This window comes from Anastrepha obliqua, chromosome 2 (assembly GCF_027943255.1).
Source record: "Anastrepha obliqua isolate idAnaObli1 chromosome 2, idAnaObli1_1.0, whole genome shotgun sequence".
Lineage (NCBI taxonomy): Eukaryota > Metazoa > Arthropoda > Insecta > Diptera > Tephritidae > Anastrepha > Anastrepha obliqua.
The window spans coordinates 91,891,997-91,910,665 of record NC_072893.1 but is presented as its reverse complement, the minus strand read 5'-3'; the positions used below and the strand labels follow the sequence as shown (position 1 = coordinate 91,910,665).

Sequence of the window (18,669 nt, the reverse complement as noted above, 5' to 3'; positions counted from 1 at the left end):
AGTATCACTGCAAATGGTTTTTCGAAACCTTTCCTCAACGTCTTTTGCAATTTTTGAAGCCGTAAGTTTTGGATTTTTTTGAACTTCATTAATAATATGGCGTTTTTCTCTATCAGTAAGCGTACTAGGGCGTCCTGAACGCGGCTTGGAAGTTGTGGAGCCTGTCGATTTATAGTTTTTGATAACTCCTTGGACTGTAGAATGAGTCCTTCCTACAGTTTTTCCAATTTCGCGTAAAGATTTCCCTTCATTCCATAGTTTTATGATGATATCCCTTTCATCGGAGCTTGTTGCTTTTCTTTTTGGAGCCATTTTACAAAACTGCTGAATATTACACGCACTAGCTAGAAAATAGTTTAGATATACACCTTAAATGCTTTTTATTCAATTTTGTTTAAAACGTAATAGGGGAAGCCCCGTGCTTTGTGCTGTACGTTAACTTTTTCTGCGGTGGTAATGCCACATTTTTTAAATATTAATCGCTAAATCAAGAGTTGCCACAGTTTTTCTATTAAAATTACATTTGAATGATTACTCAATATTATGTGATGGTATTGAAATTAAAAAAAGTTTTGTTTATAAAGAATCTTATCATTCAGAGCCAAGAAAAGTCCGTACCGGGCCGGGTACGTTAACTTTCTCTGACGAGTGTATATGAATATGTAAATTTATAAAAAATATTTACATGTGTATGACTGCGATTGTGCATGAATGTTTGAGCCGCGAACAATTTTTAAATCTGTCAGCTAAGGAATTTTATTTTAGTTACTGGCCGACTGAGCTTTGTTGATGTGATTTTATATCGTGATGAACCCTTGAAAAATTCTTTTGTTTTAGAGATTTGGAGTTAGATCTTTACTTAAAGAATGTTAAGCTTCGCATATCCGCACATATGTATGTATATGTATGTATATGTATGTATGCATGTGATATACATATGTATATAATTGGCGGGTACACCCGTTTTGGGTGCTTGGCAGAGCTTCTCCTCCTATCTGTGGTGTGCGTGTTGATAGAGGAACCCACAGTTTTAAGCTGACTCCGAACAGCAGATATTTTTTATTCGGAGCTTTTTCAATGCAGAAATACACTCGGTGGTTCGCTATTGTCGAGGGGCGACCACTATTAGAAAACACTGTTTCTTCATTTTGGTGTTTCGCGGAGATCCGAACCTACGTTCTCCGTTTTTCCGAATGGTAGTCACGCACCAACCCATTCGGCTGCGGAGGCCGCCAATATGTACATATGTATGTGAACATATGCCTAAAAAGACGGAGGGTAAATTTTTGTGTTATGTTGCATGAGCACTTTTAGGCAATGTATTTATAATGATTTACTATATTTAATGAATCTTGGTGGATACACCTTAGATGAACTGAGACTGATGCTGCTTTCTTTTCTTGCAATAACTTCGTATTTGCTCTGTTATCCGCCAGGTTGTTAAATTTTCAATTTTCTGAAGGCCGTAGATGTTAAGTAACTTGAGAAATGTGGCATGTTGAGAAAAATTCTGGAATGTGGAAAAATGTCCAATGGTGTGATTTCACACGATCTTGGTGGCCAATCCACTGGCCCGAGACGAGAGATAAATTGCTCACCGAAGTAACGCAGTAAACCCATGTTTCACGGGATGTATGGCAAGTAGTGCCGTCTTGTTGGAACCAAATGTTGTGGAGATCACGGGCTTCAATTTCAAGCATCAGAAAGTCGTTTTTCATGGCGCGTTAGCGTTCGCCTTTCACTGATACTATACATTGGCGCCAGCCTGCTCTTTGAAGAAATATGGGCGGATGAACGGTTGTTTTCAATGGATGGAATGGCTGTTCTTGAATGGCTTCAGGTTGCTCTTCAGCCCAAATACGGCAATTTTGCTTATTAATGTAACCACAAAATTGTTGACCTGAGCGCGCGATGAACACTTTTCACAGAGCGTCAATTTTCTTAATACAATTGTCACTCTCAAAACACTCCAAGCGACGCTTCATTGGATATTGTCATCGTCCACACTTCTGCACCATACGTTAGGACGAGCATGATGAGAGCCTTGTAGAGTGTTAGTTTTGTTCGTCGAGAGACGTCTTTACTATTCAGTTGCTTTCTTAGTCCAAGTAGCACTTGTTGGCAAGAAAATTCTTCGTTGGATATCCAGGCTAACATTGTTATCGGTGTTAATGCTGGTTCCTAAATAAACGAAGTCTTTTACAACCTCGAAACCATAACTGCCAACAGAGACGTGGGCGCCGATACGCGAGTGTGCCGACTGTTTGTTTTATGATAGGAGGTACTTCGTTTTATCCTCGTTCACCACCAGACTCATTCGCTTTGCTTCTTTATCCAGTTTGGAAAAGGCAGAACTAATAGCACGGTTGTTAACGCCTATTATTACAGGTTATTGAACCACCCTGTAAATAAAAATAGTGTATGTACACTAGATAAGTAAGTGTTCGTTTTGCTAGAAGAATTGTTACAGAATTTAACTACTAGAGTTTGACATAGGGATAAAGCAAGGCTAACCTAACCTACAAATTTATCTATGGACTTCATTTATTCTTTTCGGAGAATTTAAAACTTCTTTTATGATTTCATATTAACTTTTTTCGACACAATACAACGCAAATATCTACTTACGATAAGCCATCATATAATAAATGTATAAGTACATATCTACATGTCTATAGGTATGTGTAGTTGTAGCCATAGAGTTGCTCTTTTAGCAAAAAGTCGTAAATAAAAACAGATTTGTTGGACACGTATCCAGCTGAGATCAGCTTCAGCTACGCACACGCGCGTTCTTCTCCCTTCATTCATGTATTCATTGTCTGGCCTATGCACATACATATACATATATATTGATGTGTGTATAGCGTACAAGATAACTGCTCCTGCTTTTGTGGCCAGCACGTCGTTCTTCCCTGTTTTCCCACTGCTTACTGGCTTTGTGAGCGCACGTACGACACGTTCCCACATTGCAGACTGATCATTTGAGGAATAACGCACTGTTGTGCACCACGGTGATGAGCCAAAGCCAAAATAGGCTGAAAAGCAAATAGCGCCTGCGCACACCGGGATGCACGTCGTTCAATGAAATTGTTCGCTTTAACTGAACTGACTTTGTGACGTACATGCCATAAAGCTACCCATAACTACCAATTTGTTGATGTATTGTACATACATATATGAATGTATGTACATATGCACGTATGTACACATTTCCTACAAGTGCGGTAACATAGCTGATGGCTTCACCGCAGTTTTATTAATTGCCGTTTGTGTTGGTCTGGAAAGAGTTAATCGGCAAGCAGACAGTTTGGCGGTGAAGTGAAGGCGAATGCGCTGCCTGTATTGTTATCATGTCGCAGATAGGGCTAAAAAGGTTGGCTTTGTTATTCTCACAGCAATCTACACGTAAGTCAAGGTAGTTAATATCTTAAACAAAAATTAAAATTAAGTCTCAGAATAAAAAAAAAACCATAAAGAACAAAGGCGAGTACCGCTAAAAGCCAGTTAGAGAAATGATTTTCAAATTGCTGTCCATATTGAGCGGTCCAGTCGCGCTTGGAATTATAAATGAATTTTCTAATTCGAATATTTTTCAATATCAGCACGCATTTTTAATAGCTTTTTTCCATTTCTGTATTGTTGTTTTTTCTTTTAATGCGCGCTCGCTACGGTCTTAATAGCAGACTACTTAATGCACTTAACAAATAAATTTCATTAGCGATTGCGTGAAGCATTTTCCAACATGTGTTGATTTGTATATTTTTTTTGTTTCATGCATTTCAGTTCTCAATCAAATGAACGCCAATTTCTTAAAGATTTCATTAGTGGCGCACCAGGTTCGTCCGGTGCTCGTTTGGCTGCTTGGCTGCAACCGGAATCACGCCTCGATCCCAATAAGTAAGTAACCTTGATACACTTGCATTTTGTTAGTGTTTTTTAATCCTTTCTCCTTCTGATGTTTCTTTTCCTAACGCGACTTCCAATCAGATGCGAGTTGAATACAATAACTGAACCGCTGCGTTATGGCTGGCCAACGCAGATTACGGTGACGATACGCGATCAATATGGTGATGCTGTGCTGGTGCCTGAATTGAAGGTGAGTTGGATTTAAACAATTATATGTGAAAAATGAAAACATTAAAATTTTCAAGGAATCGCTCATTGAGTTCAACAATCTCGATATGAATGTTGTGTTTCAGCTCTGGAATCGTTATTGGCTTATTTACATAGACTTCACTTTTAAAAAAAAAACCACAAAAAGTAGTCTAGTGGAGTTAGTTCGCATGATTTGTGTGGCCAGTTTATGCGACGATTACATAAAATTTATCGACTGGGAAACTTAGATTGGAATAATGCAATGTGTGTAACTTGTGTCTCCATCCGATTGAAAATAAAGATCGTCTATGTCTATTCTTTTAAGCTCAGGCCACATAAAGTCTTCAATCAGTAACAGCTCTTTCATTTTCATCTTCGAAGAAAAACGAGTATAAAAACCACACCAAACAGTTCGGTGCAGTAGCAATATTCTCAACGAACGTATAGTTTTTGGTCTACCTGTCCGTTTTCTATTCTAGACAGAACAAGTTTCTTGAAATCTTTTCTCCAACCCTTGAAGTGTTTACTCATTCGTATGATTGCTTTTACCAAAAAAATTTCGAATTTTGCGTTATGTTGTTCTTAAAGATCGACCATTTGCATAACAAGCTTCAATAATTTTAACGCGTTGTTCTGTGTGAATTATAAATGTGAAATGTCACATTGACAACGAGCATATATTTTATATTGTTTGATCAATACTTTGCAAAATATCGATGATTACAGCCATCTATCGAGAAAATAATGGATTTCTTTTCCCTCAAACTATTATTTGAGGGAAATTGGTTTTTTTTTAATTACGCCATTTCCTAGCTTTAGAATAATACCATTTATTTTAGCTACGTACATTTGTGTATTTTATTTTGTTAATGTCTACCTTCAGGTTGAAATCAAAGCAATTCCGACCGGCGCTTCTGGCAATGGCAACATAAAAATGAGGCGCGGTTCGTACACCGACAACACCTCATATGGTGGCGTATCTCCGCCACCACGTCTAAACTACGAACCGACAATTAAAGAGAAAATGTGTTTTAAAGCCATAACATTTATGAAACCCTACGGCAATTACTCGTTTGAAGAGCTGCGCTTTAGCAGTCCCATACAAACGCGCGTCACTGAGACACTCTATGCCCAAGACATGGAAGATGGCACATTCAGCGTTCACTGGACGCCCAACTCAGTTGGCAGTTATTGCCTTACAGTTAACATTGATGGAATTCTCTTAGAGGAAGTATATCGGGTAGAAGTGAAAGAAGGTGGTTTGCCTCCACCCTCCCACAAACAAGCGTTGAAGAAACCACAACCGCCAAATAAGTTGCGTAAATTTTTCACTAAGAACACGGCGGGCTTGCGCATACGCTCACATCCAACACTACAGTCTGAGCAGGTGGGCATTATCAAGCTGAATGGCATTATTTCTTTCATTGATGAGATTGAGAACGATGATGGAATATGGCTGCGACTTTCGACAGAGTCTATACGTCAGCATTGTACTACGGGGTGGTATCCGACTGAAGCGTGGTGCTTGCAATATAATCAGCACTTTGGGAAGACATTGTTACATCCAGTCTCTGAGGTGAGTACTACGACTGTGGTAACAAGCACAGCGGTAACGACTACAAGCACTACCGCTACTGGTACATCCACAACGGATACGTCGGTAGGTGTTGGCACTTCAACTGCTATGTTAGTTGGTGGTGGTAGTGGTGGCAGTAAGTCGATGTCTAAGCTTCGTCATAAAAATTTGCTAGACAACGCTGAACCACCCGTTTCGCCGGTACCAATTGAATCACCTTCGAAATCGAAATCTACATCACCTAGCAAGAAGATATTCGATTTCTCGCATGGCCGCTTTACACCGCCTAAATCATCGGATGTTTCACACGCTTCGACAAATCCATTTTTGTTTCCGAGTGTTGAAAAGTCAGACTCGGAAGATAGTGAATTACAAAGGGTGTTTGACATGCAATCTTCGACGCAAACCAGTGTCACCTCATCATCCCAACAACATCAGCAACAAGCGCAGCAGTCGCAACAACAACAATCCGATATTTTATCTTTACATTCATTACAAAACACAAGCCCTTCACAGATCGGTTCGGCCATTGCGGGCGTTGTTGGCGGTGGAGCTATTAAACTGCAAGCGCTGCAGAAGTGGTTTAAAGGTGACACCTTGGAGGGTGCAGGTTCCGTAGCTGGTAGTGGACCGCTTTCGCCCGCTAAGGAACATCAACGTAAATGCTCCGACGTCACGGAGGTAATGTCCTCGGTGTCGGTACGCGAGTTAGTGCGTGTAATGGGCGGACAGGATGCACGTTGCAATGGAAATAATGCACATACTCACGGAAGTGTGCCGCAAAGTTCTAGTCCTGTGCAAATACCAGCCGCCGGTAGGGGTTTTGCAGATTCCCCAAGTGCTAGCGTAAAATCAATTGAGACATCAGAGACATCTGGTCTACTCAGCTCGCTTACTCAGGATTCGAGTCATTCGCACAAGAGCTCGAAGGAGGAAGAGGGGGGCCAGCTAGAAACTTCTGCAGCCACATTTGATATATCTACAATTCGAGTCACCAGCTTCACGCCATCGCAGACGGCAGCATTGCTTTCAACACCAAAACACTCGCCTAGAAAATTGGTAACCAGTCTTCGTCGTACCACATCCCCATCGAACCGTTCCGTTGAATCCACTGCAACGCCTAAGGAACCTGATTTGGCACAACTCGAAGATGATATGAGTATGTTGCAGATTACAACAACTACAACTGGTGGTGGTGTGACCACGCAAGATCAAGTTTTATTTGGCGAGATGAAGACAGCCAGCACTACCGCAAGTACGGACGACTCGAGCCCGCCTGTCTGGCCACCACCATTAAATCAAACTGGCGCTTCTTTTAATACAACAACTATCGCTCCTAAACCGTCGCCCAGTAAGCATGGTGTAATTGGACCAATCAAGCGCGCTATGCCTCCGTCACTTGCCGAGAGTATACGTGCCGTCTTCGCTGCTTTCCTTTGGCACGAGGGACTCGTACACGATGCAATGGCATGTGCCAGTTTTCTGAAGTTTCATCCATCTCTACCCAAAGAGGGGGCCACAGTTGTGACTAGACGAGATTCGAAGGACAGTCGATTGCAATTGTCTCGCGAGCAAAAGGCACAACAGCGGCACTCTGTGGAGGTGGCAAATGCGGGCACCTACTTGAACATCAGACCGTCAACGTTGGAGACACTCACAAAAAGCGGAAACTCGTCGTTGAATAATCGCAAACATCGTAAAAATTTGGCAACCTCTTCTGGTACTGGTAACGGTGAGGAATCGGAAGGTGGAGAGAAACAGAAATTACATACATTACCCGAAGTGGTGACTGTGCTGCCACCCGCGCTGCGCTGTCTCGTCTATTTGTGGGAGCAGGTGTGCACAAATTGTGTGCAAGTGATGCAATCGAATATAGTCGAACGAGAGAAGGCAGGCGGTGGTACTCCGACGCGAGAACCAAGCATCGACGCTAAAGAAAAGCAAGAATCGAGTGAACGTGAGTTAGCGAAGAAGACGCGACGTAAGAAAAAGGATGATGGGTCATGGTGTGAGGTTTGCGAGGTATTTCTACCGATACCCGTGACATATCATATGAGGATCGTACATCCTGGCTGTGGCAAATCGGCTAAAGGCAAGGGGTATAATTCTGTGGGGATTTTTTGCGAAGGTTGGGCTGGCAATTGTGGTGAAGGAGGTAAGGGTGCATCTAGTTGGTTTTTGATGTGTGACGAATGTAGAGAAAAATATGTGACAGCGAATAAGAATGTAAGCAATGTAAACAGTGCACCGGGCGTGACACTTTCAGGTGAGATAACAATACAATGTGGTTTTAAAGATACATACAAATATAGCACATATCTGCACATATATTTTTCATAGGTAATGAAATGAATTTATTTGGCGTAAAAACCACTACACTGATCGCGAATTCTGAAATTTATACCACAATGCGAGAGAATGCCTCGTTCTTGCTGGAGCTCTCTTCTAGCGCATCTACTCTGAATACTACAGGGGGTAATGTCGCTGCTGGCATGAACCCACTCAATTTGGGGACATCGAGCAAACGATCACCCCAACAAATGCCCGTTGTGGTCGAGCATCAGCACTTCAATATGCCCGATTTGAATAAACCGAGCACTAGTCGTGGTGATTCGGCGCGTAATAGTCGAATCGGCTTGCGGATGAGTGGAAAATTTGGCAGTGAGTAATATAAAGTAACTTTTTCGGAGTTAGAAGTTTAAATACCAAATTTGAAATGTTTCAGGCTCGACACCGTATCGTAAGAGTTTTGTTGGTAGTTCTGCATCACCAGAACACATTTGGGTAGCACCAGAAACGTTTGCTTGCTTAGAGTCTTTAGGAGTCAAAAATAACGAGGATCTACCCTATGAAATGTTTGGCTTGAATACAACTGACAATGGATTTGAAAGGGTGAGTAGATTTTCTATTGAAACAGGTCTGTTCTGTACCCTTAACAACGAAATTTTAACGACTATTCGCCGTAGCCGAATGGGTTGGTGCGTGACTACCATTTGGAATTCAGAGAGATCGTAGGTTCGATTCTCGGTGAAACACCAAAATGAAGAAAAAGTTTTTTCCAATAGCAGTCGCCTCTCGGCAGGCAATGGCAAACCTCCGAGTGTATTGCTGCCTGGAAAAAGCTCCTTATAAAAATTATCTACCGTTTGGAGTCGGCTTGAAACTGTAGGTCCCTCCATTTTTTGGAACAACATCAAGACGCACGCCACAAATAGGAGGAGGAGCTGGGCCAAACACCCAGAAAGGGTGTATGCACCAATTATATATATAATAAAAAGTATGATGTCCGCGAGCGAAATTCCAACTATATTTTGTGGCTGCGGAGATATTTAATTTTCTATATTTGCACAGGACTTGTTCTGAGCAGGGAGGGGTTAAAGACATATTCCAGATTTGTTGAATACGATGTCGTGATACCTGATGGGGCATAACAACTTTATAAAATGACTTATGGTACATCGACGTGGTTATGAAGGAACGATTCGAATTTTTGTACGCACTTAGTACAATGTCAGGCATTCATTATATCGAGAAAATGCGCAACACCTTCAAGGAAAAAAGTTATAAAAAATCCACGAAACTTTTTATTATTATTATTCGAAATGTTATATGTTATCTGTATTTTCCATAAACTGGTGGGGTATTGTGCGGCTACAGGCTCTCGGTTTGTGGTAGTATAGGGGTGGTGGATGTAGTTTATCCATCCTTTTCGTTTTGGCGTAGAAATATCGTGTTGTTGCTAGTTTCATATCTCTCTTTTCATATGTGGGATCTTTAGTTACCGGCGCTGAGAAGGCTTGTTCCACTGCATCTCATTCCGAATTTCTTTAGCAACTTTAAGTTTGCAATTTATTAAAATTTAATAAGCTATATAACTACACACCAAAAATTTTATGAAAAGGGAGATCTTGTAGAATTTTCCCATATATTTGGATAAGATTTGATTTAAGTGGTTCTTGTTAGAGACATCTTTTTACAAAAGTAATAACATAAAAAAAGGTGAAAATTCGTTAAAAACTGGTCAAAATGTTAATGTGTTGCTGTATCGGTTTGTCGAGGGGTGTATAAATCATATAGTTCAAGTCAGGAATAAAGGGCAGTAACAAAGTTTCTTCATTCAGATTTGTTTTACGCCAGCCTTGCTTTCGGCTGTTTTGGAGGTTCTAGTCGCTGACGATTCCCACTACACCGTCATTTTGTCTACGTAACATCCAACCCTATTTTCTTTTCCAAATTTCAAAAATTGCCTTTCGAGATGATGTTTATAGGAAAATTTTGAAAATTTTACGAAGATAGAGATTAATGAGGACTTAATTCATTCATGTATGAGATCATCAGGCGCGGTTGCGTGTTACGTTTCGCAGCCATAGTGTAAATTGGTTTGACATTGAAATTAAAATTTTTTAACTTTGTGCGTCGCTAATTGTGTGATACATTCCAGATTGGACGTAGAGAGTCGAATGCTGTCAGCTTTTGTGAGTTTTTTGATACCCCTCCAGCCATAAATCAAGAATAAATGGAAAATGTCTTATTTTAGTAACGGCGGCTTCTTGCACAAGTTGTATTGCCATGTCGAACTAGGAATGTAAGCTCCGCGCAATCCGACTTCAGCCGCTTGAAAAGTTTTTCATAACAACAAGACAAAAGTTGTTGAAAAACAGTTTTGATAGTATACAGTCTTAACGAGCACTTTATTCTCTCTCCAAGAAGTTTTTCGTGCAATATGCGATTTTCTGCCTCAGTGTAGAGTGTATGCCGAGCACGAGCTTGATCAGCTTACGTGGAACTCGCTTGCATTCAAGAGTTTTACGAATAGCAACATGGTATATTGTGTCAGGTGCTTTTTGGAAGTCGTAAAAGTAAGGTAAAGTGGGGGGACTGTTGCTGTTGGTCAGTGCAAGAACGATGAGACCGGAAGTCTACCTTTTTCTGCTTGATCTGTAGTCTGCGCCTGATTGTGTGGAAATGGACAGCTTCTAGTATACTTTTGTCACGAATGCGCCTGCTGCGTCTTTTATTGGTGGTGAGAATGAACTTTTATGTGACGTCAGCCTTCTTGTTGTTCTTTAAGGATCTCGGTTGCGGTTTATTGCAGCTGTTGCCTCAGCTTCCCGTTCTAGATTTTCTATCTAGGTAGGCTTACAATTTCGAGTGCTGCTTTCACCTCACCATCAGTTGACTACTTATAAGATTTTTGTCATGTAATAGCGTAAGGTAAGAAGTAAAAAGATCTCAACGTTTTTTCGCTTTATTTCGACGATCAAATAAACATCGTTGCAATTATGTAAATGATTCTAAACAGTTTTCTGATTAATTTCCAATTCGTGGACTCTGGTATAAGTACCCGCACACCGGTTCGCCTCGACGATTTATATGATAAGCATTAACATTGTCGACTATGGGCTCCCAGAATGGAGTCCAGAGAACCATAGCTGCACGCTATACTGTATTGGGCCCATAAGCAGCAGACATTATTTTTTAAATTGTTCTCTTTGCATGGCTCACTAAAGACATCTAGAACTTTTTATTTCACCTAATATGTCCAGTAGTGTACAGATCAGCCCTGAAAATTGGCTTGTGGAAGGAAATTATTATGCCTACGTTTATTCCTACTTTCAGCCTCTTTCTGAAATGTCTTACGAATCCTGCGATCCAAATAACTACGAAATAATGACGGGCTCAATGAATACACAGGCAGGAGGCGGCGGTGGATCTAACACGGGTACGCTATCTAAATTCCATCGAAGTTTTTCGATGGGCCAAGGTTGGGCTATGGCTCAGCAGCAGGGTACACTCCAATTGAAAAACCTTGCTGCTAATGCTGACGAAGCGCAGCAAACCAAGGTCGTGTTTAGGCGTCGCAATAATTCCACAAGCGAAAGTGATGGAGCATTACTCATCTGCTATCCTTCGGAGAATTTGCGGCGCCTAGTGCCAGAAAGCATTTTGAACAGCTCCATAGTGCACCCAGCTGTTCAGCGGCTAAATAATATAGAGGGCGGTATGGGTACTGCAAAACCGCTGTCAGCCGAACAGCAGGAAAGTAATGAAAATAACGAGAGGCTAAAGACGGCCGAATCTGTTGGTGTTAAGACGAAAGAATATGACTATTCTACAGGCAATGCCTGCTTAAGATCAAATGGTGTGCGCGATAAGGATTCATCATCTACACTTCTCGATTTAGAGTTGTCAACACAAGTGAATGTGTTGCTGCAGCGGCCAGCCATGGCGTTCATTACACAAAAACATGATCTGGAAAAATTGCGTTACGCTATGAAGCGCAGTTTACGCATTGCCGCTTGCCGCATTTACTCGCTGCAAGCGCTCAATTGGCTGCTACGTTCGGTGACACAGAGTATCTGTCTGCACGATCTGATGTGGTGGTTCGTTAGTTCGCTGACCATTTCTGCGATTGAGATGATCGATGGAAAGTACGAAGATGTAGAGCCGGCATTGGAGCATCCCGTTACATACACACAGATCAGCGGTCGATTCTCGCACTTAATTACGCAAAACTTGCATATTTTTCTACAGTCTGTTGCCGATCTCACACTGTACTTGCCACTCGGTTCGCCTTTGCAACGCATCGCTATACATTGCTTCGGTATACGTTTTCGCCAAACGGATCATCAATTTTTACACAATTCCCATGTATTCGGTAATATTTCGAAGATACTCTCCAAATCTGATGAGCAAGATGATGTTATGGCAGTATCAAACATGGGCGCGGCTGGTGCGGTAGCAGCGGAGAATGTCAGTTCCACGGGCATGCATGATGTGGAACACAATTTCCAGAGTGTTAGTGGCGTGACAGTGGGAGTTGCAGGTAGCGTGCCGGCAGGTGCTAAAATTATATGCTATTCTGATTTGAATGGCATGTTTGAAGTAACTGTGTCATCGCGTCAAGCCATGGCCGAATCGTTGACTGACAACTCGACCGAGACCTTCTGGGAGAGTGATGAGGAGGATCGCAACAAATGCAAGATCATTGAGGTATCGATGAATAAGTTGACGTACACATGTAAAGTGGTTTTGGTGCACATAGATAATAGTCGGGACATACAGGTGAGTGATGTACTAAACTTTTTGTTAAAATGGACTTTTAGTATACTATAGTACGAAATCTTTAAAAGCTGAAACTTCGATAAATGAGGCAAATGTTTTTGTATTTTATGTTCGCCTTTAAATCTCCCTAAAGCTTTCTCTTCCCACTTTGTTTATTCGAATCTATCTCTTGCGACGAAATATTTCCAATTTGTACATTTTTCCTTTTAGAATAAAGTTCTAAATGTGGTATTTTATGCTGGCCAATCGCTGGGTGATACAAATCTAATAAAATCCGTGGATGTTGATCCAAAAGCGTGCGCCTGGATCTCCGCGAAGATCACGAACGAGTCTTACACACATTTCCGCTTGGAGTTTCATGGTCCTGAGAACACTTTGCGTGTGCGACAAATCAAATTACTTGGCCTTCCGAGTGTTATGAGTGGATTGGATGAGGAATTTAATGAGCAATACGGTGAATTTCAAGCGGCAGTTGGTATCAGTGGCAATGGTGGCATGGGGCCAGGGCATATACAGTCACTCAAATCTAATCTGAAGCTTACTAATGCTGTACGAATACAACAACAAATCTGTGAGTCCGAAACGTTACGTGTCTTCCGGTTAATAACAGGTGAGTTCTTATTGTAAAATATTATGAAGAGTTTTACAAAATTTACCACTTTTGATTACAGGTCAAGTCTTTGGCAAATTGATCAGCACCGTGGTCCCAGATGCAGGCCATCAATCCATACTTGGCATGGATTCTAGCAGTAATTCGATGCTCGCCGATTCGCTGGACTTACGCGAACACATGGTCGGTATACTCTTCTCGCGTAGCAAGCTCTCGCATTTGCAAAAGCAGGTGATCGTGCATATTGTGCACGCAATAAAGAAGGAAGCACATCGCGCTAAAGAAGATTGGGAAATAGTGAACTTGGCGAATTGTTTCAAGGACGCACATGCCAACACCACATCTGCCACCTCAACGGGCGAACCGAAGAGTGAGTCTAGTTCAGAACGTTATCGAGCGCCGGACACCTACTGTTTCGAGATGTTGAGCATGGTGTTGGCGCTCTCTGGTAGTGTTGTAGGCCGTTCATATCTTTCACACCAATATGGGCTGCTTAAAGATCTGTTGACGCTGCTGCACACAGGCAGTGATCGTGTCCAGCGTCAGGTAACTGCGCTGCTGCGACGTATATTGCCTGAAATTTCGCCAGAGGGTTTTGCCGAGTTGATGGGCGTACAGCGTTTGCCGCCGGCGGATTATAATATTGCGCACCAGAATGCCGCTGATTTTGATATGAATCGCTTGGGTTTGCTGGATATATTTTTGGCTGTAATAGCTAAGGCTTTGCAACTGCAAGTCAAAGTCAAGTCCCCTTCGATCAAACCGAGTCTCGAGAAGACACCGTCTTTTGTACGTCTATGCAATTCGCTTGATTTATCGGTGCACCTTCTGAAGCCGACGCAGAAACCAAAGTTGAATGCTGAGTGTGAGCAGAACAGTGGAAATGCTGACGCTATTGAATACGCCGGGAAAACACACCCATTTCGTTTCGATCAACAAGTGGAATCCGCTGAATATGAGCTAGGTCGTTCAACGTTGAAGATAAGTAAGAAGGACAATAAGAAAAATCTTAATCAGCGTTGGTTCTTGAATGGTTCAATCTCAACTAAGCAGGCGGAAAGCATCATCAGTCTAGTGCGTGATTTGGCTAGCGTAAGTAATGAATATTTTATTAATGCTGGTTTTTCATGTAGAAATGAACTTTTACTTTTCTCTAGGGTAAATTGAGCGAAAAATGGTCTCAGATCACCAAGGCTGCCATTGCTGAGTCGGTGTTGAATTTAACTCGTTTGGATGAAATTTTTCGCAGTCCAGAATATTGCATCAAGACGTCCACTCTGTGGCTAGCGCTTGCTAGTCTTTGTGTACTCGATCGTGACCATGTAGAGAAGCTATCGTCGGGTCAGTGGTCAAAGGTTTCCGATACCCGTCCCATGTGTACAAATCACGATGATGGCGAAACTGCTGCCATTATCCAGTGCGAGACTTGTGGCTCTTTGTGTGGCGATTGTGATCGATTCTTGCATTTAAATCGGAAAACAAGAATGCATAAGCGAACGGTTAGTAAAAATAGGGGAAAGGACGATATTCAATTAAAATTTTAGAGAAAAATTTGTTCAGAGGAATTGCCTTGGGTAAGGGCCAACTACTATTTCTAGAGCGTCGTCGATATCATCTAACGGTAGGCTTATGGAAGACGGTTGTTTCGACGTAGCTCCGATGAGTGGTGTTAGATGAGTTGGTTTAAGCAGGCATTTGAAGAGATGGCTAGTGACATTCGTGGTACTGGATATGCGTGTGCCGGATATATATTGAGTATATCGTGGTCAATTTTGGATACTTTAAGCTTTAAGGCAGCTGAAGCTGTTCGTCTAGAATAGGTGGTGATTGGACTCCTATGACGAGATATGATTTCTGACATACCTGGAAGTTCCTTGTTAGGTGAAAGCACTGGCGTATAGCGCGACGTTGGCGGTTGTGCATGTCTGTTGGTGAGAACTGCACGCAATACATACCCTTTGGCTTACTCTTTATGTGCCGTAAGCCAAAAGCAGGTATTAAGATAGTTCAATCCATTGCACTGAGAAAACGTAGTTTAAAATTCAGGTCCGGGGTTCGGCTCGATGCCCAGATCAGAAGTGGGGTTCACCTGAATTTCATGAATATGTGAACAGTTCTTACCAAACACCACCTCAAAAACAGCATGTTGCCATTAATTATAATTAATTATGAGAACAGTTGTCAGTCCCAACAACCTGAATAGTAGTGCTGATATACAAATAAAATTTGTGGATTGTGGGACATAGAATTTGTGCACTTCTCTCATTCCTTACATAACTATTATGCTATATTCGTACTTCAGTAACTATCCATACATTCCATTCCAATATTAGGTTTGTAAAGAAGAAGAAGAAGCCATACGCGTCGAGCTGCATGAGTCCTGTGGCCGCACTAAGCTTTTCTGGCTACTGGCTTTGGCTGATTCGAAGACCCTGAAAGCGATGGTCGAATTCCGCGATGGCAGCCACACTATAATATCCGGACCCCAAGAGGCAGTGGGTCGTTGTCGTTTCTGTGGCATTACTGGAAATTCGGGCCTGCTTGAAATTGGCAACGTTTGTGCCGATGCGCAGTGCCAAGAACATGCGGCCAATTCGTGTATGAAGGTTAAATCGTGCGATCATCCATGCGGTGGTGTTGCCAACGAGAAGAAATGCTTGCCTTGTCTGCAACATATATGCCATGCACGTGAAAATAAAATCGCCGAGGAGTTGCATGAGCCAAAGTTGACGCAGGATGCGGACGATATGTGCATGATATGTTTTGTGGAAGCACTCTCATGCGCGCCATCCGTACAGGTGGGCATGAAGGAAATTTAATTTAATTTATTTAATCATAACAAACATTTCGTTTTTTTTTTTTGGAATATTTAGCTCGAATGTGGCCACGTTTTCCACTACCACTGCTGCAAAGCTGTGTTGGAAAAGCGCTGGATTGGACCACGCATCACATTTGGATTCTCTTTATGCCCCATTTGCAAAGCAGACATACAACACAATCTGCTCGCTGATATTTTGGAGCCAATTAACTCACTTAAACAGGATGTCAAACGCAAAGCACTGATGCGGTAAAAATGAAATAATATAGAAAAATGTATATATTATAACGGGAACTAATTTGTTTCAGTCTCAAATATGAGGGCATCGTCAAGGATACCGACTCCAAGGATGTCACCAACTTGGCTATGGATCGTTATGCCTACTATGTGTGCTTCAAATGCCAGAAGGCTTACTATGGCGGTGAAGCGCGTTGCGATGCCGAAATCGGTGAAAAATTTGATCCAGAAGAGCTTGTCTGTGGTGGCTGTTCGGATGTCGCTCGTGCCCAAATGTGTCCCAAACACGGCACCGACTTCCTGGAGTATAAATGTCGTTACTGTTGCTCTGTCGCGGTGTTTTTCTGTTTCGGCACTACACACTTTTGCGACACGTGTCACGATGATTTTCAACGTCTCACAAATATACCGAAAACCAAATTGCCCCAATGTCCGGCGGGCCCAAAGGCTAAACAACTAATGGGCGATGAGTGTCCATTGCATGTCATACATCCTGCTACTGGCGAGGAGTTCGCGCTGGGGTGTGGTGTGTGTCGTAATGCGCAAACGTTTTAGCATGATGCTTTTGGGGTGGAGGCAGGCGGTTTAATGCCGCTCGAGGAGTGGATAGAAGTAGAAATGTTAGATTTGGACAATGAACGCAGTTTTGAGGTGGTACTACGGGCCGACGAACGAGATGAACGCGATGAACGCGAGGGGAATCGCTATGAATAAAATTTTAAAAGATTTGTAGAATTTTGTTTTTACATATGTACGTAGAGTATTTTACTTTGATCTCGAAATTCGAATTTTATAATTAATCTGAATGTTAGCGTTAAATTAAGAATTGCATACAAACACACGTAAATACTCACATACATACATACATACATATATTTAAATTATGTTGCACTTAAAGTACTCACATGTGAACGTGCAACATTGCAATATTAATTGTGCTAAAATACCACTAAGTATATACTCTTACACATACTTATTATATTCGTATTTACACATACATATACTAGTACATGCATATATAACAATACTCGCATTTCAAATGGGAAAATAGTTTATCAAAATTTTAATAAAATTAATATAAATAAAGGCATCCACTATTCATTTAAAAATTTACACCCAAACGATATGAAAATGAAATATGAGTTTTGGATTCTTCGGAGAATTAACAAAGTGCGATTCAATGCAAAGTGGTGTTAATTTCCAACTAAACTGGAATTCAGCCAAATCTGCTTTTGCATAAAGTTTTGAAGTCTCATTCCCGACAATAAGCAGTTCCAATATTCTAACATTTCGCATAAGTAAGTAACATGGATGGTTGCATATGTATAAGTCCACGCAAGTGGGGAAAGTTACTGATCGCCATTCACTTGGGAGTAGCCAGGACGATTCTTCTGCACATGGTTCAAGCAGCTCACAACTCCCGGGATTAGCCCAAGTATCCTCTGGGTAGCTTCCGAACACCCGTTCGGGAGTGAGCTAACGTGAGAAAGCGAAACATTCAAGGATAGCTGGTTGTGCGCTAGGTTTGGGACCCGCTACTTTAAATCCCACCCCCCAATGAAAACACACAAAGGCTCGGATGAAAACTTCCAACATTGATGATAACCCCTGCAAACGAACTAAGGACTATGATTTGAGGGCATGCACCTGGAATGTCCGGTCCCTTAATGGGGGAGGTGCCTCTGCCCGGCTGGTTGATGTACTCGTGAGTGTAAAGGCTGACATCACTGCCATCCAAGAGATGCGATGAATGGGGCAAGGCAACTATAGGACCTTGCCACGTATACTACAGCTGCCATGTAAAGAAGCGCAAATTCGGTGTCGGATTTGTTGTGAGAGAGAGAGACTTTGTCGCCAAGTATTGTCGTTCACTCCGTTGTACGAGCGTCTCGCAATACTCCGTATTAAAGCGCGATTTTTTAACATCTCGCTTATTTGCGTCCACGCCCCAAAGGTAGAGAAGGACGATGCGACCAAAGATTCCTACTTTGACAATAAAGTTTTATCATTTGAACGTGCTGTTTAATCGTGTAACTTGCCATGATGATTTGGCATAAACAACTGAATAATAAACAAAAGCTTTGACAGATGTCACCAAACAAAATGGCTGCCACAGGGCGCCAAAATCGACCCGCGCCAATTGAAAAACCCTATAGATTCGCCAGATGTTCTTGTCGGGAAAACAAATTTTATATTTCTTTGTGTATAAAGAGATTTTTGTTGGTTGAGAAATATATCACAAAATTAATGCTTATTGAAGAGAAAGAG

At 41.8% G+C, this 18,669-nt stretch overlaps 1 protein-coding gene across 1 annotated transcript in view; it reads left to right on the top strand.

Moving 5' to 3' along the window:
* Window positions 1–17,481, top strand: part of LOC129238267 (E3 ubiquitin-protein ligase highwire-like) — a 50,124-nt gene extending 32,643 nt beyond the window's left edge. The window contains exons 2-13 of the mRNA XM_054873306.1: window positions 3,784–3,897; window positions 3,988–4,096; window positions 4,979–7,937; window positions 8,012–8,332; window positions 8,397–8,563; window positions 11,291–12,736; window positions 12,947–13,346; window positions 13,408–14,438; window positions 14,504–14,845; window positions 15,680–16,144; window positions 16,220–16,413; window positions 16,473–17,481. Coding sequence (XP_054729281.1) covers window positions 3,784–3,897; window positions 3,988–4,096; window positions 4,979–7,937; window positions 8,012–8,332; window positions 8,397–8,563; window positions 11,291–12,736; window positions 12,947–13,346; window positions 13,408–14,438; window positions 14,504–14,845; window positions 15,680–16,144; window positions 16,220–16,413; window positions 16,473–16,956 — 8,032 coding nt within the window. The 3' untranslated portion in view covers window positions 16,957–17,481. The remainder of the gene's footprint in view (window positions 1–3,783; window positions 3,898–3,987; window positions 4,097–4,978; window positions 7,938–8,011; window positions 8,333–8,396; window positions 8,564–11,290; window positions 12,737–12,946; window positions 13,347–13,407; window positions 14,439–14,503; window positions 14,846–15,679; window positions 16,145–16,219; window positions 16,414–16,472) is intronic.
* The last annotated feature ends 1,188 nt before the right edge of the window (window positions 17,482–18,669 follow it).